At 36.7% G+C, this 26,866-nt stretch overlaps 1 protein-coding gene across 1 annotated transcript in view; it reads left to right on the top strand.

Moving 5' to 3' along the window:
• NAALADL2 (N-acetylated alpha-linked acidic dipeptidase like 2) overlaps nucleotides 1-26,866 on the top strand; it is a 296,669-nt gene that overhangs the window by 236,929 nt on the left and 32,874 nt on the right. The window contains exon 12 of the mRNA XM_075157700.1: nucleotides 19,748-19,841. Within this exon, the coding sequence (XP_075013801.1) occupies nucleotides 19,748-19,841 (94 nt within the window). The remainder of the gene's footprint in view (nucleotides 1-19,747; nucleotides 19,842-26,866) is intronic.

The following is a 26,866-nucleotide window of genomic DNA, read 5'->3' as shown; positions in this document are numbered from 1 at the left end:
CAGATTTTGTTAAAGTAATCAATTAAAAAAAAAAATTAATTTTCTTCAAAACTTTAAAACATCCTTCACTGGAAGGATTTTTATATTTGAATCTTTTAAAAAAGAAATCATAGATAATAATTATCTTCTTAAGATAATAATAATCTTAAAGATTTCTCATTATGACTTATTATATTTAACTGGCAATGCAATGTTGACTTGATTGTTAGTTACCCCATTAAGAATATTGCTATATTTCTTTGAAAGGCTCTTGTTCCACTGATTTTTTGTTGGAAATTGGATCACTCCTGTTTATGTCTAGAGATTTGAAGGGATGTAACTCCATACAGAAATATTACTATATTCTTCTCTACTGTATTAGAAGTAAACATACTCAGAAAACACAGTCACGGCAGGAGAGAAGGGAACAAAAGTATGATGGTATTTATGTCTTGATTATGAACTTTCCATCACGAAACCCTATAAAAATACATACATCTCTGCAGAGTGTATCCAAAACAAGATAGTTCGTGACCTGCACTACACAAATTACCTGTTAGAGCACCTTCTTATCACACCTGTGAAAAGTTACAGAATGGGAAACAATGTGATAATATCATAACATCCATTTTTGTGGTATGGACCATGTTTTTGTGGATGCTGCCGCATCAAATATGGCAGTATCACTCTATAACATATTTGATTATAGTCTACCTCAGAGAGCTTATTATTTTCGAGATTACAATATGTAGTTAACAGATAAGATTAATTTTTAAAGAAAAAATTCCATTTAAAATCTTGTTTCCGTTTATATGGCACATTTTTTAATTAATCTGTATTTGCTAGGGAAGGACAAGGATACTCTAGAGCCATTTGCTTTTCTTAGTGAAACAAAAGTAAGCAAAAATAAATCTTAAGATACTTGGGTACAGTCAATGTCTGAATCTACAGCAAGTGCTTTTATCTCATCATACTGTTAGAGTTACTGTATCATCAGTCCCTCATTGACTAGCTGTCAGAGAAGAGATTCAGCATTTTTTTTTTAAAGCAAAACTCTACCCATACCTGGAACATGCAGTTTTTCTCCTCTTTGTGCCTCCTGCTGGGCTCTACTGTCACTGGTTTTCCAGAGCACATTGTAGGAGAGTGAAGGATTTTTTAAAAGGTACTTAGCTGATGCACTTCAGCCCGCAGAAGTACACCGCTGGAAGAGACATGTCCTGTGGGTTGGAAGGCCTTGACTTTTGACTTACTCAGCAGTCGTATACTGACAAGAGAAATGATTTTCTTGATTGCTGGAAAAAAACAGGTTCTAACATTGGCCGAAGCACCCAAATTCTGACAAGCTTTGGACAGTTGTGTTGCAATTATATAACAGAAGACAGTAGCTACATGGGCACATTTTTAAGAACTGAGCTCTAGTTCCAAAATAAAGAGCTATAAATCTGTGTCCCATTTAATATCTTAAGCATTCCGCCTGTCCAGAAACAGATGATATGTTAGTGTTAACAATCTACTTTTCGTCTTCCATTTATATGCACAATAAACTGCTGGTAAGTTTTCCTGGTGGACTTTTAAAAGCAGAAGAGATCAATACTTACAAATATATACAAAGTTTTTAAAATGGCAAGCCCTCAGAAAATATTAGAGTGCATAAAGTTGTTTCCCAATATATTCACTAGTAGTGGAGTGATGCTATTTATGGGCATTTCTCTCTGTAACTCTGCCTGTCCCAGGTCTCTAGGGGAAAGTGAAGCTGAAGACGAGCAGTGCTTGCTCCTCAGGACTTGAATGTGGTCATTTTATTTTGTTTTATGTTGATGGACTGCCAGATTCTAGTCTTGAGCACAGGCCAAATGGCCAGAGCTAAGACACTGAACTTAAGTGAGCTTGTATATAGTACATAAGCTATTTTAATAAATTTCTAAAGCTGAAAGGCATATGATGCTTTCTGTATAGTGACAGGTAGTATATATGCAATTTTTTTACCACAACTAGCCACTGATTTTGGTTAGCATACTATTAGTCAGACTGCAGTTGCTGGCTGTTTGAAGGCATGAGCTGTCCCAGATGCACTATTTACACAAAAACATTGTGAAAACCGGTATTATTTGCAGTAATAGCAAATCTGGAGACTTTGATTATTTTTGCTTATTATTGCATTTTTAGGAAGATTATTGTATATTTTGCCCATTAGTAAGTTCTGACTTCGCTTTTAATGATTCTCATAGTCACTGAGGTGCTTCAAAATTGGATTAGAAACCAAAGCAAGGAAGTGAGAATCTTGGTGAGGAAATGGAAAATGGAAACAAAAATGGAAACGTGTGGTTTTGCTCAGCGTATTCAATTTTAAAACTTTTTTTTCTGTTTGTAGTTCAGGCTATGTACTTTTACTCTGTTCTAGCATTTGGAGAGGACAAAAAGAAGCAGAAACGATAATAAGAAATTCACCATGTTCTTGCACTAAATTGAGAATTCAGTTGTCCTGCTTCTGTAGAAATATTTTTGTCCAGTAGCCTAGTTCTTGTTTAGGGATAATTTTGCTATACAATAAAATACTATTTGATATTTAGTAGGCATGCAGCTGGGTAGGTTTTGTTTTTTTCCTATTTTTTGATTTTTCAGAAACTATCAAGAAACATTTTTTAAAGGCCCATAGTGTCTTTCTTCATATTCTGTAATTTTCACTGTGTCGCCATATTGAAAGCAGTATGATTCTATTTACTGCTTGTGCTTTCTTTGTCTCATTAGTTACTATTAAGACTTCCATGTAAGTTTGAGATAACTATGAGCATATATGAAATGAAAAACTTGCTTCTGTTCGGTGGAGAATGTATACGTGCTCAGTATATCTCTTAAAAAAGCTATGACATATGCTGCTGAAATATGTTTCATTGCATTAAAAACCTTCAAGTTTTGTAGATTTCAGTTTGAATTGGTTCACCGATGTAGATCATAGAAATAGAGCTGGTCGTCTGAGAATATTGTAGGAACAACAAAAAACATCTCTTTGCCTTAAAACCTTCACTTGTCATGACTTTCTAGTATCTCATTTAAAGCTATTTATATCATCATGCCTGTTATTGTACTTAAGAAAAAGGGATTTTAGTGAAACGTCTTAGAGTTTTAGTACTCTTGGAAGGTAAGGACATAATTGACCAAAGTAACGCTATCACAGCCCGCACTGCTATAAAGCGTTGGTCTGTAATCCTGGACAGTGATCATTTGCTGGATACACAGCCTATATAAACTAGAAAAGGCGATTCACTATTACACATCAATTAGACTGAAATCAGTACCCTTACTATGTGAGACTGATGAGTCTCCAGATTCAATTCATGTTTGAGGAATCTAGCAACATGACACTTCAGATATTGCAACCTGGTTGTACTGTCTGTCGTCTTAATTTGCTTACCTACAGCATCTCATACTGACTATAAATCTTCTAGGACACTGCAAAATGTCTTCATTGACAGTACTTAAGTAGGGTTCCTTGGTTGTACTTAAGGATGCTTTATAAGCAGAACACTTTTGTTATCAAGAAGCTGCTATATTCATTCCCATTTATTTTTTCCTACTTTCATATTGTCTGATGTAATCTGTTCAAGTTGTGCAAATGACTTTTAAACAGAGGATGGAAATATATAATACCTTGCATAATCATGTGTTTCTCTTCATTACATTACTTGCAAGTTATGTTCCAGACACTCAAATACATAACAGCAATTCACTTAGTATTCTCACCTTAATTTTTAAACAGCAATTTAGAAAGGACATACACAGAGAACCCTCCTCCAGAATCTCTCTATTGTGAGAGATTATTTTAATTTCATTTCTATGTTAGCACCTTAAGATGTAAGTTTACTTTTGCATTTATTTTTTATTTGGGACATGTCTGTCCATAGTCCGTGTACTTCATGCATTTCTGTTAGAGGCTGTTGGCAGGATATTAACCTGAGGAGCACTCTACTTTAAAACTCAGCTTTTCCTCCATCAGAACATAGGTCTTGTGTGTCACTTATATAAGGCATAGGAGGAACATGGAAGCAGTCATGAAAAATTGGAAAGTAAACAGGAAGAAATACAGTCATTTGATTTACAGTTCATTTTCATGAGAAGGCAAAGAAAACGGTGAAATTCCAGAGGCCATAAGAGTTGAAGACAGTTAAAGTTTCTATTCTCAGCTTGGTCAATTCCCTAAATTTTCATAGAAACGATAGAAAGCACATCCTGGATATTAAGCTAAGTCTTTCTACCAACTTTGGAGTTTTATTCAAACACATGAAGCAATTCAAGCTGTTTGGAGAGAAGGTAACCAAAGTTTAATACTGACAGAAGAAAATATTTTTTCTAGCCTGACTTTCAGAGTCTTTAATTCATCGGGATCTTTCTTTATTAGAAAAAAATTTAGTGATCATTTATTCTCCGCAATCTTTGCCTGAGCTTTTCCAAACTACTTGAACTTAAGCTAAGCAACTCATTAGTAAAGTCCTGCATACCCAAACTTTTCATTTTTGAGGTGTATGATTTGCCTGTATTTTCCAAAGAACAGAAGCAAAGCCATTGGGAAGTATATACTGTGGTAAAGTTCTGCAGTCTCCTCTGATCCGTAACTGTGTTTCCTGAACTATTTTTACCATATTTTCCATAGTTGTAGTGGACTTTCAAGCTTCCATGCTTATACAACTAGTTGGATCTTAAAAATGATTAAACTGTGACTTTGAGAATGAAAAACTAGTAACTTTAAAATTACTGCCTGTTCCAATAATCTTAGCTTTCATAGTGTCTCAAAAGACAGCAGAACTAAAAATCTTGCTTTTAGAGGTCATGTAGGAAATATTTAAGATGATCTTGAGTCACATGGTTTTAATAGAAACATTTTTAACATTAAGAAAGAAGCTCACTCTCACTTTCTCTCAGTTTGGCTGTTTTAGTCTACTGAGACTGAGTTGCACTGCTTTTTTTTGCAAGGCTTAGTGGTTTTAATTCAGAGAGTAATGAAGAGAAAAATGCAAAACACATCCTTTACACTGCTCAACAGCAACAGTAATATGTTTATATTATAGTTTATAAAATGTATTGAACTGCCTAATCCAAAGATCATTGAAACTGAATACAGATTGATAGCAACAGTATATAATTATGCTTTGCTGACTTTTTTTTTTTTAAACCCCTGTGAGGTAAATAAGATCACTTTCCCAGAGGAGATTGTGAGTGAAGGGATGACAATATCAGAGGTGAGATAAGAGCTAAGGTTGCCTGGTGTCGACTCATGTCTTTGAGCCAGTAGTTGCTTTTGAAAGATTTTTCCAAAGCCCAAGTTCCATTTTCGGAAGTGACTGGTGGTACTGGCAGATAGTGTGGGATCTTACTGGCTTGCTAACTCTATCCCTTTTATTTAGCAGCTTTTTTTAGTACCTGTCATCTAACCTGGGGTGGGGAAACACATACTCCAGCTAACATCTCCAATGACCCAAGTAGATTCTTCTTCGCAGACTGAAAGTCAAAATTAATTCTGGAAATTTTTTCCTTTGGTTTTTAAAGTCAGGTTTCAGTCACAGTGCTTTAATCAGTAAGACACAAGAGATGAGACTATATGTTGAGAGTTCTGCTGACCTTGAGTGTTTAACATAAGACTTGTACATAGTGTAGGTGACTACACATAGTTCTTTTTATTTGCATTAATTTAGATGGACTTTGTGACATAACATGCTGCTGACTATCTTTTCCCTCAAATATGAAATCAGAATGGAAATAAAATATCATGGATGAGATACTACGAATCATCATGATAGCTCATGCTAATTGAAGTTAGATTTCAGGACATATGAATTACCTCTACTCATTAGCTTAAGATAAAGAACTTTGAGGTCATTTAGTCCATTCCTGCCAGTACAGTACACTTACTTCCTTTCTTCCTAAATTGTATTTAACTATCAAAGAAAAAGGTCTTTTGCCACTTTACTTGATAAACTCTTCCACATTCCAGAATGACTACTCACAAAGCTTTTTCCTTCTCTTATTCAACAAAAATAGTTTTTTTGGTTTACTTTTGGTTGTGGTTTTTTTGTTTGTTTTTAGTTGTAGGGTTTTTTTGTTTGTTTTTTACTTGGAAGCTTGATTTTCCTGTAACTACTGTGGTCTTAATTTCTTTGGTAAAAGAATACTTTATTTTGAGATCAAAGAATTCTGATATACATTAGCACTTTAATTATAAAATACAGAATGATAACTGAATGAACAGGGCGAAGAGTGTTTTAGACTAGCAGGGCTGACAATGAAAAAGGCTTTTTTCATGACTTGCAGCATAGCCTATTCTTTTTTTGTTAAATATGGCTATTATTGTAATTGAAGATTAATAATCACTAATAGCTATTGGGCTCTTTTAACGTAATATTCTGCACAAATAAAACCCTCTGCTTACATGACACTAGTCTCCCCCTTCATCCTCTCTTTTGCAAATGTCAGTTGTTACTTGAGCAGAATAAGCAGAAAAAGCAATAAACTTGACTGAAGATGCATAGTTAAACCTCTGCTTCAGGGACTTGTGGTTTTTGTGCAGGGGAATGCTGGAGGACTGGAGGTAAAATAAGTATTACCAAAATCAGCATAATATAGTGGTCTAATGTAACGTCTAGTGTCTGCTAGTATGGAAGTTTTAAACATTTGGGAATGGACAAACATGGATTTGCCTACATGCTGTCTCTTGGGGCAACCCTCCCGATGGTGGACTGTGACCACTGAGCAGTACGCAATTAGCAACTCTAGAAACCACAAGATTTAGAGTGTCATTTCCATTTTTCTTCTTTCAAATATTTTAAGAGGTCAGTATTCATAATATGAAATGGAGTTTAAAAGGTGTTTAAAAACTTACAGTTTGTTACTTGTTACCTACTGCTTTTGGCTACTGAGTGAATTCTAAAGTCTGTCTTTTTCATTAGGTCCAGAAATGAAAACTTTTTTTTTTTTTTAAAATGTGCATCCTGATCACTTCCTCACCCCAGAAATGCCCCATATCCTTATTATTGGATGAGGTTTGGATGAAAATATTGTTAATTAAGGTTCAGAAGCTGTTACAGTATTATGGTATACCCAAGAGATCAGAACAGTTTCTGTAGGGCTTTTTAGTTTCTCTGAATATACAAATGAAAAACTTTAAAATGTGTTTTGTATTTTTGATGTACAATGTAGACATAGTGCAAAATGTTCAAGAAATTTCACTCTGATATCAAAACTCTTTTGAAGATTATTTACGTTTAGTTTAAAGCTATTCAGAGTACATCAAATGCCTATATACATTGTCTTTCTACTGAAGAGGGGAAAAAAGGAAATTCTTACAGTCTCAGAAGTCTTAATTTAGTCTGAAAATCCAATTTTATCTGTAACTGCATCTGTCTTCAATTTTTACATACAGAGGAATTTTGAGATGAGTTTTTCATCTATATATGCAAATACACTTAAACACACACGTTCATGCACGTATCACTTTGGATACTGTCAGCACTCTCACTAGTTTGTTTACTAGATATCAATGCCATATTCTGCAGTACTTCTTCAGTTTGGGGGACACTTAATTTGGAATTTTACATAGTGTGGGGATAGTATGCTGAGTACACACTGATTACAGTATGCTGAAGGACATTGCTAAGTATTTTCCTGTGATACATTTTCATTCTACAGTATTTCTAAAAATCCATCCTTTTCTCCCTGGCCTCGTGATCAAACCACTTGTCTGCATTGTAATCTTCTCTTGTCTTGACACATTTGCCTTGCAACTCTTTTTTTTCCCTGCAATCCATCAATAGTGTTGTTGCCAAAATGATCTTCCTCAGCTGTCCTTTTAATCTTGCCATCTTCTCTTTCAGAAATTCCCCAGGGTCCTGTTTATGTTGTGCAGCAAATTCCAACTTGTTTTTCTTTCTAAATCTTTTGCCTTTTTCAAACCCCTTGTCTTCCACTCTCCAGTCTCTTCAACAACATCCCTTTAATCTTCTTCTTTCAGTACAGTCATCAGATCTCCATCCTTGTTGATACCTGTCAGGCAAAACTTGTCTCCTTGTCTATTTGCCCATATTCAGATCTCTTACGATGAACTCATTTGTTCCAGAAAGTTAATCTAAAACTGAAGACAAATAGGCATTCAGCTAAGCCAAAACAAAAGTTATGGAATCAATAGCAAGACCAGAAGCTAACAAAAATATGATGCTTACCAACAAGGTGAGTCCTGAGCTTTGAGTTGTCCTTACAACAAGGCTTGTCAGATAGTCTCGAGTAACCTGTGCCTTTCACATGCCATACCCCGGCTTCTTTGTTTGATTCTATTGGATAAGCTTAAGATAGACAACAAGCCTTTTAGAGTAGATGTCTTTTGAATTGTTTTCTGAGACATGTAATGTATTTTTGGTGCTTAGACACTAATGGTAATTATAAATAATAAGATATTTAAAACAAGTAGTACCTGGAGAACCATGGTGCAGTACTGTAGGTAAACATTGATTTTTTATTTTTTATTTTTCTTAACATCAACTGCTGTCGTTTGAGCAAGTAGTAACATTTCCTGCAGTGTTGTAAGAGTACATGCTTTTAAAATGTGCTTCTCTATTTAATCTTTGTTGTTGCCATTATATCATGCTGCCTTTATCATTTTAATACAGAGCCCACATAAAGGTAGGGTGCAGCAGAATGAAATGGTCATCGTAATTTGACTATCTTAGTAACAGCTGTATTATTACTACATGTAGTAGTAAATGTAGTAGTAAATCTCAATTCTACCTTCAGATAGTTTGATTTTTATTGCTAGGGTTTCTTATGAATTTTGAGGGCCATTCTGTAGCACAGGACATTCTTCTGAGTTTTCTTTCTCTGTTTATATAAATATTCTGTGATGAGAAACATTATTTGTTAGCTCTTTCTTCACTGTTGTTTAGGGACAAGTTTGAAAGGTGAGGGAGTTTCTTTTTCAGGTAAATTGGTAGCCTCAGGAGTATGCCAGCTAATTATAAAATACTTCAGTAGGTTCATCAAACTGACCTGGGATTCCCTAAGGCTCAAAGAGTTTGTCAGACTTGGCATTTTCCCCAAGCCTGAGGGGAGCTTGCTCAGTCCCAAAATACTCATCTTTAATTAATTTTTTCCTTTTAAAATAAAACAACCAATCTTCCCCCACCTTTATTTGTTAAGTTGTACTATTTAATTACAGGAGGAGGTGTGAGATCTCCTTTTGGGATTTAAATTTCAAATTGTTAATGTAAGTCAACTGATTACTTCTTATTCTATGTATAGTATAGATTGAAATTTGAATGTTCCGATTTGAAAAGTACTATGAAAAATTCACAGAAATTGCATCTTTGAATCATGATACCACTAAGAAGCTTTCTGGCTTGGTAACAACCATGTGAGTATATGCAAGAGCAGAATAAAACCCTGATTGAAGTAATTGCCTAACAAGGAAATTGAGCCTCTTTGTGTGTACTGCAGTGTATCCTGGTGTCTGGGGGTAGCCTCAGTATATTATCCATCCAATTCTCCCCTGAAGTGGAACGTGTCTGTTAATGTTTATGGGTCTTTTCTTTGAGCTATATACTACAGAACTATGTATTTTCAGTTTCCCTTGGATCTTCAGCACTGTGGTTCACTAGTGTCTCTCCCTCAGGGCTAGTCTGTCATGTTTAATGAACTGTCAGTGCTCCAGTCCTTACTGATTAGGGTGACCTAAGTGGAAAAATTTGAGGTACCTTTGCATCAAGAGGTGGCAAGAGAGAAAAGAACAGTATTTTCTCTCTACAACCATTAAATATCTTGGATTTCCTGAGTTTGAGATGATAGGGAGACTTTAATATGTAATGTTCTCATGAATGTTTTCATAATGCTTATTCTATTGAGTTGATGCTGAATTGACTGTCCAAGTTTTCCAAGTTCCTCAAGGAACCATTGCTTCAACCCCTGACTGATGCTTCTCTTCAGGTTCTTCAACTCCTAGACTCAATTTCTTTCATCCATTGTCCCTGGTTCTCCCCAAATCCCATCTCTCTTTCTCTAAGGACTGACTGTTGCCTAGTGTATGTTCTCCTTTCAGTATGGCCACTTAGAAGACTTCATAATTGCAAATAAAATTCAGGCAAAACAGAGAATAGTTTAAGGCTCCTGTTACAGCATTTCGTCATCCTCTTCTCACAAATCTCCATAGTCAGGTCTGACACATTTTGAAGGTCATGCTATGCAACACGCTTTTAAGGATGGTGGCATATTAACGCATCTCAGATGATGGCATGTTAACGCATCTCAGTGTCCTGATATCATGATCGTTAATGTTGAAAAAGTGTATAAATGAAATGGGGATAGATGAGGAAAAATAGGAAAAAAAATGTATTGTCGCAATAATGGAAGAAAAAGAATAATGAACATCAAGAAGAATGACTATTAGGTACTGAAGCAGATTATATGCATTATTTTAATTAAAAGGACCTAATAGTACATATGGTTTCCTTTGAATAATAATTGCATGCTGATGAAGTGTGATTAGAGACTTTTTTTTAGGAGTTCAATTAAATCAAATCCATTTCTGTAAAAGGGGAGTGATTAAAAAGATGATATCAAGGTCTAAACTGAAAACTGTGGTTGAAGCTTCCTACTGCAGATTTCTTTATTTGCACTCCTCTGATGACTATTATCTAGTTTTTAACAATGCCACAAGTTTCATACTGAGTCCTGCAGATGAAGCATACGAACTGGCTTTACAGATCAAATAGAAACTTAGCAAGTACTTGGATGTCCTTGAAGGTATGATCCTGAGATTGGTCCTAATTCAGGAAGATTCTTGGTTCATGCATGTATTGAAGCATATGAGAAGATACTTTGATTAATTAGGACTGTAAGACCACATACTGTTTGCTAGGCTGATCTATATTTCTGTAGAGCGCTTGTAAACCTGGGTAATTAAAGGCAGACTTGCACTGCTGCTTATTTTATCTGCTAGTCGTTACTGTCTGACTTGTAAGGCTCGTAGACTGGCAGGACCCAGGCAACTGTCTGGCAACTGTTAACAAAATTATGAATTATCTTGCTGAGTCCTATCATCTTGTGCTTTGATTATCCTGTATCGTCAGTGAGGAGGGCGTTGTGCTAACATCCTGATTAGAGTCTTAGACACATACATAAGTCAGGTAAAGGTACTGACCAACTGGTAGCAAACACAATGAAGGCCTTTAGTAGCATGGAAGAGTGTGATGATTTCTGGAACTGTGTACTAAATGTCCAAGCTGTTAATCCCAGCATCCTGTGTTTTCATACCAGTACACAGGAGTTGACACTGATAAATCTTTTCTGTTACTCTGAGATGACATTTACTGTCTTTAACTTTAAACTTTCCTTTATGACTTAAACTAGAAAAAATACTTAACATTTCTTGTCTGAAAGTGTGTGCACTGTTAGCTAGCTGCATGTTTTATCCTTTGAATGTCTATATTACACATGCAAATAAAAAAATAAGCTATGTAGTTTTGGTTTAAGGTAGTAAAGATCTATCCAAGATGCAATTTCTGTACATGATCATTGTCATTAGAGATCTTTGCCTCTGATGTGTGGAAATAAATTTTACTTCATATTTTATTATATACTTCTCTTCCTACCAAAACAATAGCTATATCTATTTCCTCAGGACTGTCTGTAACCAGCTTCAGGCAGTTAGCATTGCTTCTTTAAAAAGGATCTAGCACCTCTTCCTGCTATACCTGAAGAGTGAAGGCATTTAAAAGGTCACTTTCTGTGCAACGATGGCATCTTGGTTTATGAGAATGCTATTTGCAAATTATTCAGCTTTAAAGCAAAATGTTCTGTATTTGTCACTCTCAAAGTCTGCAGCTGGTAACCAGAGCAACCTAGCTTTAAAGTTGGAGATAAAAAAGAATTAATGCTTGAACGAACTTTAAAATTCTCTTTAAGAAATCTAGTGTGAGGGTTTGTAACGATGTAAAGATTTGTATTGTCATGGCGTGACCTCTTCACCCAGAGCTCACGAAGCTCGTAGTGCAGAAGAGCATTCTGTTACATCCTTTTGCATGCTCATAACTACCCACACTAGGGAAAAGTCTAAGTGACTAACTTTTTTTTAACAAGAGGTTTGAATCTAGTGGCCCTTCTAGAAGTTAATTCGACACTTCTTTGCACCTAGATACCACTAGAATTTGACATACATAAATATGAAATACATGATGATAAACTCTTCTCAAGATTATTGCTACTTACCTGCATACTTCAAAGACATGCAAATTCTGTTTATGTGCAGGAAAAATAAGAATAAAGCACTTGAGAAACTCTCCCTTTCTAGCTACACCTCTACGCTGCCCACATAAGGAACTGTGCTTTAGAATTAACTTAGAATTAGCATTAACCCTGTGTATTCTGCACAGACATAAAGTTGCTCTGCCTCAGTTCCAAACAAACCAGGTTGAGTACAAGTTCATTTACGCAGTGCCAAGCCTAACTCAATAAGGCTATTATCTTGGAAGTTGAGTTAATAATCCCTGTTCTCTGCCGCTGTGGTAACAAGAGCGTGAGAACTGCCACAATGGGCAAGGCTTCAGCCCGGCTCCCAGGCTCTGACGGTAGCTAGTGACAAGTGCCTCAGAAGTGTATTTCCCCCATGACCACAGTTGAAGTTTGAATCTGGAGCATCATTTTTAGTAGTCAGCAGTGCACTGCCCTGCATGAGTCTGTCTAGTCTCATCTGAAACCTGTTTGTGCTCTTGGCGTCTGGCACGTCCCTTGACAGTGAGCTCCAGAGCACAGTGATGTCTCGCAGGACACAAGGCACCTCTGCCCGCTCTGTGCTGGGTGAAGAGAGGAGGATTGCTCTCTGCCGCTGTGTGATGACCCCTTTGATGTCCTCGCTCACACCCCTTTCACTGGTGATCTGGATAGAAGGTAGAAGTGAGCGGAAAGAAACTTTATAACCTTACGGAGTTATAACCCAGGGCATGGGGTATAATCGCTCACTAGAAATTAATACAATTTAAAATATATTTTTTTAATATACACATATTAGAAGTTTCACATAAATGCATTTAAATAGACACAAAACATATATTTCCATATACTTTATATAAATATAATTTAAAAGGTAGGAATTTCTACATGTACACAGAAAACAAAGCAGAGATAAGTATGAGTTTCTTTTTTGTGCAAGTAATTGAAAGCAGTGGGATGAATGATCCCTTCCAGCTGTGAATGAAATCTCTAGAAAATGTACTTTCACTGCTCTAAGTGCTGTATATTACTAAGTTGGCCAACAAATTAGATTTTAAGCAAATTAATCCCTTAAGAGAATACTTTTGACCTTAATTTCTCAGTGCCTCAGAATCTCATCATGAGCCGTGTAGAAAATGTAGCATATGATCGTCTGTACATCTTCTGTACTCCAGAGTAAGCGGCCCAAGCTACCATAATTCTGGCATATCTTAATATGTAACTTTCGGGATGCCTAGTGCTGTCTGCCACTGTAATGCAATTAGTTAAATGTTGTTTGCTGTGCACCGGATACCTGCAAAGAGGGACAATTCATATTTTGTTCACTATCACTTTTACTTTCTAATCAGTGTTTTCTATACTGAGAGTAAATAAAACAATATTAAATTATAGGGTGTTGAAATAAAGGTTTTAATATTTGTGAGACCTCATACTTTCCTTGGTCAGAAACAGCTATCTGTTGTCAATTACTATGCTCTAGTTCAGCTGCCATAGCCATAGACTCATTGTACTCTTTTCTCAGAGAGCCCTCTACTGACCTAAAATACAGTATGTTGAACTGAATGTCAGATACCCCAAAATGTCGTTTGACCTGTAGTGTAAATACATGCCCTGGTGCCAAGGTAGATTTCAGTAAGAACAAAAACATATATAGTACTACTGAATTTTTGAGAAGTTCTGAGTTTTCAAAAGTTGACAGCTTTAGTGCAAAGCAAACATTTGTGATCAGATTTCTATTTCTTTGTCTAATCAAGGGAATGTGGTTCTTCAGAAAAATAGAGGGTCAAACAACTGGTCGTTTTCTCTTGCTCCTGCCTCTGACTTTTCTTGTATGAGTCAGTTAACTTTTTTAGGGGGGTGATGAATATAAGAAAAACAACTGTGTAGACTGATTATGCAGGAAATTTTTCTACAGTAAATTGAGATCCCAGTGTTAAAAATGCTCACTAATTTGTCATGAGTCTCACAATTACTGCCATTCATCCAGTAATACTAGGTACTGAAATTATGTTATTGCCAGGGAATCACAGATTTCATTTAAATAGACTCAATTTCTCATGCTTAATTAAAAAAATCTGATAACATGAAGGAAGTCGGGGGGGAACCAGCAGAAAGCAAATTCAGGAAATTTGCCTGTATTATCAAAAATATGTCTTTAATTTTGCAGGATGGAGAGGTTGGGGAAGGCTGATTCTTTTAACATTTGAGATTACTAATGTTGGGGTTCTGAGAGGGCATCTTAATATATGCAAAGATTTATTCCTCATTTACATGGGGGTGGACACTGAAACCGTTCTTTATGTTTGGGTTAATGTCAGATGATCTCAGCAGGTCACTCTGCTAGTCAGTATGTGTGGAAAGAGAGACCCCTTGATGCAAAGAGATGAACACCTGAGATTAGACAGTGCAATAGCCAGCCACAAAAGTTAAACCTTTTCATTCACCTTTACAAGAAAAAAGAGAAAAAAAGTGTTAAGTCATTTTCAACACACTGTTATTGATCACAGCACAGTATCTTTCCATGCTCTTTCCTCATCCATGAACCACATGGATCATGTGTGAAGGGAAATGTACAAGGTGTGAGGACAAACATGACTGAAAAAAAATAATGCCTGATGTCAAAGGAAGTTGAGGTTCAGAGTTCAAACGAGTTAGTTGCCCAGTGTCACACACTCATCAATTACAAGGATTGTTTGAGTCCGTAGTAGGCAGTCTTACATACAGAGGTCTGTTGAGTCTGTAGTTGGGAATCTACACAGGTCTACTACATTACCTTGTTACATTATCTGCTTTCTAATATGAGTTGTCATGTTTTTTGGTAGATTAGCTGCCATGTGTATGCTAGTTTTCTCGAAAAGTGCACAGGTATCAGTAGCGGAAAGTGTTGTTAATATTCATAGAATAAAATTATGTAATAAAAACCTGAAAATTAGAGAATACAGGAAAGAAGAAAAAGTATGTTGTAGAGGTATATGGCTTGAAATATAAATTCAATTCAGATTTCAAGTAGCTGTGTCTAATTCATTCCAACAGGTAAAATTGGAGTACAGCATTACTTAAGAGTAGTGTTCACAAAAAGATAAACATGGCAGTTTACCTGATTTTTTAAGTTATGTTATTTGTAATTTGGCATATGAAGATATCTGAGATGTCCGTTTAGATTTTAGCACTCGTAATGTAACTAGGAATGTCCTAAAGGCTTAGCACTTATACTCACTGAGGTTTATATAGCACACAGACTAGGTAGAGTGCACAGTTCCAAATTTCAGTAGACAAAAAAAAAAACCGCCAAGACTGGCATGTGAACTTCCATGTTAAAGAAACTGCCTGCACACTATATGCTGATGTTTATTCTAGCAGACTGACTTCTATCATGCATAATATATTCATATCTTCATATCCACTAAATATGTTTTCATTTTATTCATCTTATAAGTTTCTCATCGTATGACAGAATGGAAGATGGGTTGCCATGCCAGTGTTGTCTGTAAAACCAGATAACATTTAAGATGTATCCCTGCAAGACATGATCAATAACGGCAGGCCCCAAAAGCAAAACTGGATCTGTGTAAAAAAGGCTGAGTGGAGCCTTTCACATTTTTGTATCCTGGGTTTTAAATATTCAATTTTTAAAAAATTTTGCATGCAAATAGACGTGCTTTGAGTTGTTAGTAGGCAAGTTGCCTTGAAAACTGAGTTTAACTCACTGAAAAACCAGGTGTGACATACTCACCAAAAAATTAATTTCTATGATGAACCCCCCCCAACTCCATTTTAGTTAGTTTCCTTATTTACATTGTAAAGCAGGTAAAAAGATAAAAGATATTTATAATTTACATAGATGAACATATTGCGTGTATTTAATCCAGTTATTATTTTATTGTCACAGTCCTTAAAGAGTGGTGCAGATCCACCTGATGTCCCCGAGAGCTGACTTGTATAGTGAAATTAGTTCATAAGTTGGGTAGAATTGCAGGAAGACATAGTTCCTGAATGGGTAGGTTATAACACTTTGGAAGAGAAAAGAACCTATGGCTTCATTTAGGAAGTGTCATGTGATACTGAATCATCTTTAACACCAGCATTTTTGGAAGTTGTTTTGGGTTTTTTTTTTTTTAGCTTTTGGGATCTGCACGGTGTCAGAGAGATAAAGGCAGGGGCAGTAGTTATTTCCTTCCTACAAATATGTTTACGCTGTGAGGTAAAAGACCTTGAAAAAATGTTACCTTGGTATAAACCTATTTTGAATATTCAGATTTATTTTGCAATAAACATATAACTCTACAATTATTGTTATGTTTTATATTAATATTTATCTCTAAAGTAATTGGAAATCATTAAATACATTTTAGTTTACTGAAGAATACCTTTCCCAAAGCCAAGCGCAGTGGAAACGTTATTCATTATTTTTTCATTTTAAATTGTATAAGAAAAGCATTTCAGAATCAATTAGCATTTGAACTCTAATTTTTTTCTTTAGACTTGATAATTGTGCAAATGTTACATCAATTATTGTGTGTATTGTGTGTGTATTATTATGTATAAATGTTATTTGAGAAGTTGTCATTAGTGTTACAACCAGTTCAGTATGGGAATAGAATCAATTATGCTGCTTTAGCATTTCAGTTTATGAGAAAATTGTTGTCTTTACTCTTTGCTAAGCTATTCTTGCATTTAATAATTCAATAGCCAGTCTGAACCATTTTTCAACAGGGAAAAGGGGGCACAAGCTTGCCTTTATCTTCCATGTTTATTCAGTGTTGTACTCGGGGGAATGGTATATCCAGAAATAAGACTATAAATAAGAAATCAGTAGCCTTTTCTGTCTTGCTGCATTATGTGGGTTTGATATATGCTTCTGCAGCATTATTACTTACTCTGTTCAAATCAATGCTCTGAGCTTTCCTTTATGTGATTGATTTCTTCCAGATTAGCCTACGAAGTACGTGATGTAATAAACACCGCTGTTACCTGTTTACTAACACAAAAATGTCTGCAGTGTTACAGACAGAGATACTATAAAGTTTCCAAAATGCTTCAGTCAGTCATAAGATTTTGATGGTATAACTTTATTGGAATAGGAAAGGGAAAACAACTTTGGTCTTATGTAGTCAAAATAAAAATAAAAGTGCTTAGAAGAAATAGAAATAAGGCAAGAACTTATAAAAATCAAGCCATATTCTGTAGGAGATAATGATGAAAAGGCAAGATGCTTACTAGGGTATTCTCCTCTTTAATGCACTTCCATGCCTTAGAAAAGAAGCATTTTTTCCATACTTGTGTGTTCTTAAACATTGCGGTAACAGATTGAAAAGTGTCAGTAGCACTGTATAACTGTTCATGTCCCTTCCTAAAATATACCTATGAATATGTATCTTGCATTACCATTTAGTGAAGGTTTTTGCAGAAATGGGTGTCGGGGAAGAATTCAAATGTTTAGTGTGATGTAGCACTATTTAGGATTCAATGAGCTTGTGCTCCATATAGAATGCCTCCTCTTTAGTGGATGTTATTTCATTGCCACAGTTGCTTTTCCATAGCAACTCACAGGTTGCTAATGTTTTGGGCAGCTGTGTCTTGAAAGAGTTCCGTGCAGGACAAGAAAGAATTTTGCCTGGCATTTGGACATTTAGAGCAAGCTTTTTACAGTCGCTTATGGCTGGATTGTATGAACCTGGTTTGGATACAGTTTTATACAGATTTCTGTTTGCTCTAACAGTTTTATTTTTTTATTTCCGCAATACCTCTCTGATATTCCTAAGACCAATGTTTTCTAATGCTTTTCAATCTTTCAGACTTTTGTGTATAATCACTGATAGAAAACATAATGGCCTTCAAGCATTAATGGCCTGTGCAGTTGGCAAGTTTGGAGAAAAGTTTCATGAGAAGTTACTGTGTAATATTTTAACACAGATGTCCAGACACAGTATTTTTCACCTTCCTTCAAGTTCACTCCTAGTTCTTTAGTTTTCCTATTAATGGCCTGACATATCATTATTCCTCCCTATTTTTTTCTCATTCTATATATGGTAAGTTTTTTCTTCATGCCTTTTGCAATATTGTATTCTCTAGAGGTAAATCTCAATAGCTTCACAGTGTGTCTCTGCTCAGACGGAGGTTGCAGCCTGATACACAGCATGTTCCCTCAGTCTCTGTACCCACATCAGTCTGTGGCCAGGTCAAAAAACAGTATTTCTGTAATGCTTTCTTAGAAATGTTGTTGGGGTTCTACTAATCTTTCTCCAGGAAACTTGTATTTCTGATATTACCCTGGTTTTATCCACTTTCCTGGGAGATGGTTTTCCTTTTCAATTGCTGTACTATTGTTTTTAATATTACTTAGCATTGTTGTCTTTTCCAACTACTTTGTATTGTAGAATTAAAATGCTAGTTTCAGCACAGCAACTGTCATATTGCTTTTGAAGGATAGATATTATCCTAACCCCCCCAACACCTTGGGAAGTATTGTACAATATGATTCTATTCAGTCCACATTTTTATCAACACGTTCACCGTCACCTGCAGCCATCATTCCATTTTAGAGCACAGCCCTACAGGTATTTTCTTCCCTTTTTGCAATATCAAGATATGAAGAAGATGAATGAAAGTTTCTTGCATGTTTTTGTCAGTGTGTTTTTATAGCTCCCACAAACAGTGATGGACTTGGCAGCCTAGAGACTGAAATCCTCTGTTTAATCACAGGCTAGGTATAGTTCAGCAGAAAGACATATTTCTATACACAGCCCCTGTAGCATGTCTAAGCCTTGAGCGGGAGAGCCTGTCTCCTATAAGTGAAAAAAAGCACTCAGGCCAGTCAGTCCCTGGCCTCATCTCTGGAACTGTTGAAAAGAAGCATTCATGCCATTGAGTTTCATGACAGGTCCTAATGTCTAGTCTGGAGTGGACTGAGAGTTCCCTTTCACTCATTTGGGAATTTCTTTCTGTAAGTTACTGAGAGAACGTAGCGTTCTATCCAGTTTGGAAGTTGTACGTCTGTGTGCATCAAGTTGTCGCATATCTCTTCAAAAGACGGTAGGTTTTCAGGTCAGCTTGCGTTTAGCCATGGGCTTGGTCTGAAGCTCATTAAGGTCTGTTGATGTTTGTTTGGTTTTTTACTTGTGTAAACTCCCAAAGTCCAATAACTGAAACCAGAGAACTAAGTTAAACAATAAACCTTATTTAGAATTTTTAGATTTTTAGAACGTTGACATGTTTTATTTGAAAACAAAGCAAAACTAAGGCCCTTCAGAGACTCTTGCAGTATTGTAGGTCCACAGAAAAAGCACTGCACAGAATTCTTGTGTGTGGTCATAAATTGTAATCTCTTAACTTTTTTTTAATGTTGTATTAGAAAGACAATGGTCTAGGTTATGTTCCTTTTCACAAAGATGTGTTTATGGGGTTTTATTCATTTTTCCCTGAAAATCCAATGTAATGAAAGTATGTGCTATTCCAAAAGAAGTGCTGGCTATTAAATCTGCTAGAAATTATTTGACTGTTTTGTGGGTTTTTTTGTATTTTTCAGCTAACAGGACAAGTGACTTTGCAAATTGCCAATGAACCAGTTTTGCCGTTTAATGCCCTCGACATCGCGTTAGAAGTTCAGAACAGTCTTAAAGGTAATTTTTGCTAGAGGAATATTGTTCTCCATTGATACAGAGAAAAAAAGGGATCATCTACTCCCTGATACGGATTTTCAATTTCCACTTGAATGATAGCCGGTGCTTTTACTAGTTAAACAGTGTCATTATATAATGCTAAATAGAACACAGTTTTTATTGCTAAATAAAGCATGTTTATATTTCTCCTGATGTTACTGTGTCAGTTAAGCAATAATTAGTATTAAAATCACATAATTACAGTCAAAGATAACAACCTCTGTGCCTGAACTTTATTTTAATTCCCTTCAAGGCTTTGTTCAGTACAAGCAAGAGAGGACTTCTAATCCCGTTGCCATTTGGCTCCCTAATTTTCACAATCATCTTCCTTGTTTGGTTATTCCACTAACTCACCTTGTTGGCAGAGCATGCTAACTTTTCTCCTTTTTCAGGTGTGACACAGCATGATAATTTACCAATATGTATTGTTTGAGTTGATTAAGCACCAAGACCCTGGAAGCTCTGTATTTGAAACTGATCTTGGTGTGTTTGGGACAATAGGTTGGGATTAGTGAGAGGGACAAAAAAGTTCCTAGTCAGAAAGTAAACAGAAGTGACTTATAACTTGGAAATGATGCAGATATAATTCTCATAGACTCTGTGTTTGGCACTGTTTGCTGGGTGTAGGATGAATGCCTTGATATGCAACCGCCCCATCAAGATTATGGAGCCATTACTAATATTCCTGAATTGCCTTCTCATTTCTGGCTCTTTCTGTTGTCTTGTGGCCTTTTAGGGCTTGATAAAAGAACAAGCATTCTGCAGTCTTTTTGGCCTATATTGACAAGAGAACCCAATTAAGCCCATAGCCCTTGGCTTGACCTGCTTAAGATAACACAGTTAAAGGGTGCAGTTGTGCATTCCCTTTGCTTCTGGGGGCAGTTCTTTTCTTTTTTTCTCTACAGTTGGTAGAAAAATGTTGATATGTTATAAGGAACTAAACCTGTTGTATGTTACTGAGATGTTCCCTGCTACTGTCTAGACTACAAAAGAACAATAAACCCTCTTCTTATCAATCGTGAAAAGAATATCTGTCTTAGTCCTGAGGACTAAGGAGGGAGAGGAATTCTAGGTTCTAGTGACCGATTGTCACTAGTGTCACATGCCCTTGTTAGGACCTCACAGTGGAAAAAGGCGAGATAGGTAAAACCATGTTGTTATTTCCTCTTCTCCTATTATGTCTCTGATACAGATCACCTGTAGTGTGCTAAGGCCTTTCAAAAATAATTTTTCTATTTATACATTTATGGAACTCTCAAGTTGATCTGTTAAATAAAGATGGAAATTCTATAAAATCACACCAAAACTTTACATATAGTTTAGTAGAATGTGACATCTTATCTCAAACTTATAGATTGTTTGCAATCTTGAGGTGTTTCCCCTGCATTTCATTCACTCCCTACGGCATAAAGTATCACTTTTTTGTAATACACATTCATAGAAGTATGATACCTTTTCTTTAATCCTTGCCATCCATCATTGTCAAAACCTAGGAGTCAGTAGGCTAGCATTGGTCTGGAATCAGTGAGCATCCAAAAAGACAAGTAATTTTTGCTCTGTTGTGCCATGTAAACATTGATTTAGTTCAGCTTAAACACAGCAGGGAATAATCATCAAATAAAAAGTGTGGCTGTGCTGGTATTCCTTCAACTGAACATGAGATGTCTGGTATTGTTCTTCCTTTTTTCTTTATTTTGAGTAACAGGAAATTTTGATTTAAACTGACTTTTTTCCTCTAACTTCAGTTAGATCATTTATCTCAATGACTTCAGGGGAGGGAAAATTATTTTCTAGGCTGTAGGGCCAGCAGGACAAATTTTCTCCCAGCTGTTCACTTTGGAGTTTTGTTTAATGACTTTTCTCATTACTTTCATGTCTCGTCTATCTTGTGTCAAATAACAGGGGTTTTTTATTTTGGAAACCAATAAGACAATGGTCTTTTTTCTGATTACTTGCATGAGAAGTTGTACTTTTTAACATGACTTATTAATTTCTTCATTCTTCAAAAGATTTTATGTTGTCTTAGATTTCCAGTTCAAAGGTGCATTGTCTTAGTAAACTATTTCCTTGTCCAACTTGATGCAAACTGTAAATACAGAAAAGGTGAAGGGAAATCTCCACAACATGCTAGCTCTGTTCATTAGGCTTAATTTTGTCCCTCTGGGATCTGGTTCAGTCAATCACTTAAACACACGTTTTATTGCCAGTTGGGCTTTCTCACATTCTTGAAGTTAAACCATATGTTTAAATACTTGAGTCACAGTTTTGCAGTCTCCTGGATGTCCTCACAAAAGGATGTGTGTGTCTTAATATTTGTTAATTCTGCATTTATATATGTTTCCAAAGGATTTAATTCTGTAATATGGTGGGTGTACAGTTAGCTCTGTTAAATTCAATGGGATGTCACTCAGCACACTTCATAAAACATTTCTTACATTCAGGATAGGCTGGATGTCATCCATAACATGTTTACATCTGGCTTGAGGCCTGTTCCTCAGAAAGATGGGGAAATGGCTGTTAAGCTACATGTGTTCTCTCCGCTCGCACACACCAGAACTCTTGGAAACAAGCTACTGCTTTTGGGTTTACCTGAAAGGAAAGGTTGTGACTGGAGAGACATGTCTTTTTGTGCATCTGCTGATGGTCGGATGTTTAACAGGAAACCTTGTGGTCATAAATGATATGAGATGGGTTCTAAGACTGAAATCCAGGTCCCCAGGGCTATTCAGGCTGTTATCTGTCTGATCACAGATGTGATATTTTAGAGAAATTCATAAATAGGTGACAGTTTAAAATATTCTTATTAACTACACATTGCAGTTGTGCAGTGTTTGTGCCTTTCATACATTTAAGATCAAGACCCACTGCAACTTGAATCAGATACAAGAATATCTCGCTAGGCCTTGCATGCTATGAAAACCCAATTTATCTTTTGAGGTAGGGTGCAGAAAAGATGTCAAATCTGGTGTGTGAATGATACAAATGGTTCTTTTAAGCACTTCTATAGAAGTATTTTGCATGTATATGCAAGTACAAAGGTATAAGCATTTGTATATAAGCATTTTTATTCAAAACATATTTGTATATCCACTGAATGCTTTTAGCACTGTGCAGTCTGGACTTCCTCCTTGTAGCCTATCTTGCACTGTATTTGAGCCTCTTTGAATCATAATGTATGCTACAGCAAGCTTCAGGGATTGATGATGGAAGTGTTAAAGTGTCTCATTAGGATCAAAAGCCTTTCTGTACCCTTGCACCTGACTGACTCAGCAATAACAAGTTCAATCACACAGTTTACAAAAATAAAGGCAACCAGGTTTGACGCTAGCCATGTCTCTCGCTTAGGTGCTGTTGGCTGTAGAAACTGATATCGATTCATTATTGCAAGTTACTGGGCCCACCTAGACTCATGCAGACCTTTCAAAAATTGGTATCTGTTGCCCCAGCCTTAGATGGGGCTGAGTAGCACTGGGCACACATGCTAAGATTCCCTAGTTGTGGCTTTTGTCACAGGCTGCTGAAGCTGGTAAGCAAATCAGATAAGCTGTAAGCCATCTCTAATAGCTACTGGCTGAGAGAGGCCTATGAAGACAAAGTTAGTTAACTGGGGGTGAGATTTTCTGGTTTGCCCTAAATAGGGAGGGCAAGGGCTGAAATTTCAACCTCTATGACTGACGCAGTGACAGTTGTGTGTTGCTTCCTATCAGTTAGGCCCTTTCTTCTCCCCAGAACATATGTTTTACAGATGTTACAGCAGCTGAAGTACTTGGGGTAATAATAGTAGGCAGTGTGAGCAGAAATTTAAAAATAATCTGTTTTATGATAAGCCATTTCTAGGAAAGTCTGCATGACTTTTCACAGCCCTGGCTCAACCCATACATTTCAAAACATCAGTCTAAACTCTCCATCCTTAGAAAAATCAATACAGAAACATATCTCTGTCGTTTATTTGATGGCTGCATACTCATTGCCTACAGCTATCTGCTAGTCTTCAGCTTGGCATCATTTTACCTGCTTGACCATATTTCCCTGATCATTTAGGGTGCTTTTCAGAGTTACTTTCTCCATCTGTCTGTAATGTTCAGAAAACTTCCTTTTTTACTGTTCCCACCTATTATTCTTGACTGCTACAGAGGTGAAAAATGCAACAGTTAGTTATCTATATATATGATAGAAATACCTTCTTTGCCATGAGACACTGACATCTTGTCTTCAGTATCCTTTCAAGGACATTATATATTAATACTGGCAAACCTTTCATCAGCCTTTAAAAAAAAACATCATGGAAAAATGCATTTTCCGTGGACAAAGCGTTTGGTACTGAAGGGAAAGGATGAGCATCTCTTCTGTATCAGGAGGCCATATCTGTTTCAGCAGCTCTGTACAAAGTCATTGATAACTTCCGCTGTACTGACATGCATAACAATATGTCACAACATGCCTTTTTAATGATAGCCTCTTTGAAAAGAGGCTTGTCATAGCAACATCAGATTAGTTTGCTTGGGCAGTAGCAGTCATGGTAGCAAAATTGAAGCTGATGGCAACCTACTGTTTGCACTGAGGACATCCGTGGATTGTGTTTCTGACCCCTTTGGGGTACTTCCGACAAAGCTTTCCCATTCAGATTTTCCACTGCCGGGTCTGATCATCCAATTTTGCACAGCATGAAAAATCTTCCTCGTGAATACACCACCACACACTATAGTTCATCGTGGATGTGCAAGTTAATCAAAACCTGAAGCAATTTCCCCTCTCTCTTACGTGCAAACACATGTTCACATGCACGGAGAGCGAGCGTCATGCCTTAAACTGCTGATTTGTCTGTGCTCATTCTCCTGTAGGTACTCGTAGGCCAGTACATACATAGCAGAGGGCACAAACACAATTTTAAATTGTTACATCTCTAGCAGTACTTTTCATAAGAGCAATCAGTTACACAGGGAAAGGCTATTGTATTCAATGCCTGTAAAAATAAATATCTATTTGGTGTAACCTGTTTCTGAATAAAATCCAGTTACATTTAGCAAGTGTAATGAAATTCAACAGTATAGTTCTCTCATCAAGAGTTTACATACCCCTGAGTCACTTTCTTGTACCTTCAATTTTATTTATTTAACAACTAAACAACTAGCTTAGATGATTCATCATGATTCATACTGGAGACAAAAGGACAAAGAATACGAAGTATAATAATGCGGAGTTGTTTTCTCTTGAGTGAAGTAACACTTGCAGGTTTTTTTATTTTCTCTGTAGAAGCATCACAAGATGTTCAAGGCATTATTAGTTAATGCATCCTTTTCTTTAAGAATCATTTGCCCATCCACTCCCAGCTTCTCAACTTGAGAAAAGCATAAATCACAGTTTCCCTTGGCAGCGAAGTTCAGTGTGTTGGAGTAAAAACTACTAATGCCCTTAAAGCTAGGTCCTTAGTTCTCTGTGGTAACACCAGCCATAGACACTTGCAGGTTTTGTACTGAAGTATTAAAAAAGGACCTGGGTGTTTGCTTTATAATGACTTGTCGTGGTTTAACCTGGCAGGCAGCCAAATACCACGCAGCCGCTCACTCACTCCCCCCGCCCCCCCAATGGGACGGGGAGAGAATCGGAAGGGTAAGAGTGAGAAAAACTCGTGGGTTGAGATAAAGACAGTTTAATAGAACAGAAAAGGGAGAATAATGATAATAAATAATGATAGAATATACAAAATGAGTGATGCACAATGCAATTGCTCACCACCCGCGCTGACCGATAACCAAGTAGCGATCGGTACTTCCTGGATCACGCCTACCCTTCATATACTGAGCATGACGTCACATGGTATGGAATACCCCATTGGCCAGCTGGGCTGGCTGTCCTGATTATGTTCCCTCCCATCTATGTGTACCTAGCTCAGTCAGTAGGCACGGGAGCTGTCCTTGGACTAGGAGGGCACTTAGCAACAACTGAAAACATCAGTGTGTTATCAACATTCTCCTTGTACTAAATCCAAAACACAGCACTAGGAAGAAATTTAACCCTATCCCAGCCGAAACCAGGACAGTATCCACCCCTTATTCCATACCATTTACGTTATGCTTAGGTCTCACATTTTTCAATACCTTTCAATTAATCATCACTATCTTTTTTATATATATACATATATAATACATATACATACATATATACATATAATACATATACATACATATATACACATAAATATATATATAAATGTCCATTGAGTTCTTTTAGTCCACAACTTTGGGCTCCATCTGTCATAACAGTCTTTCAGGGCCAGAAGGATGGTGTGTGGTGTTGGGCTGTTGCATCCTGAAGCCAGTTCTCATTTCGGTACTGCTGCACTCGTTCAGTTCTATCATCGTTGCACTTTGCTCGGTTTCATCGGAGTTAGTTCATTCTTCATTAATCTGGGTGATTTTCACTGCTATACCATTGATAGCAACCATAGAAATAATGATATACAATATCATATAACAATTGACATTATAAAATTCAGTTCATTGGCTATTTTCACCCAAAATCAAATCCCCTTGAGGTACACACCGGACTTGCCCATCCTTTCGCATCACCCACCAAGTGCACCCAGGTCCTTGAGCAAAAGCAATCCCACGGATGGGTTTTCCCTTGCCAGAGGCAGGAGCAACCCAGACTGTCTTCCCCAGCATATTTCTTATGTGCACGACAGGGACTTTATCTCCATCTACAGTACGTAAAAGTCTTGATTGGGCAGGGCCAGCTCGATTAACAGACCCCCTAGTGTTGACTAACCAGGTGGCTTTTGCTAAATGTGTGTCCCAATGCTTGAATGTCCCACCACCCATTGCCCTCAGTGTTGTCTTTAGCAGCCCGTTGTATCGTTCGATTTTCCCAGAGGCTGGTGCATGGTAGGGGATGTGATAGACCCACTCAATGCCATGCTCTTTGGCCCAGGTGTCTATGAGGGCGTTTCGGAAATGAGTCCCGTTGTCTGACTCGATTCTTTCTGG

The sequence above is a fragment of the Calonectris borealis genome, chromosome 9 (assembly GCF_964195595.1).
Source record: "Calonectris borealis chromosome 9, bCalBor7.hap1.2, whole genome shotgun sequence".
Lineage (NCBI taxonomy): Eukaryota > Metazoa > Chordata > Aves > Procellariiformes > Procellariidae > Calonectris > Calonectris borealis.
Note: the sequence above shows the minus strand (reverse complement) of the source record. Positions and strands in the feature narration are given on the sequence as shown.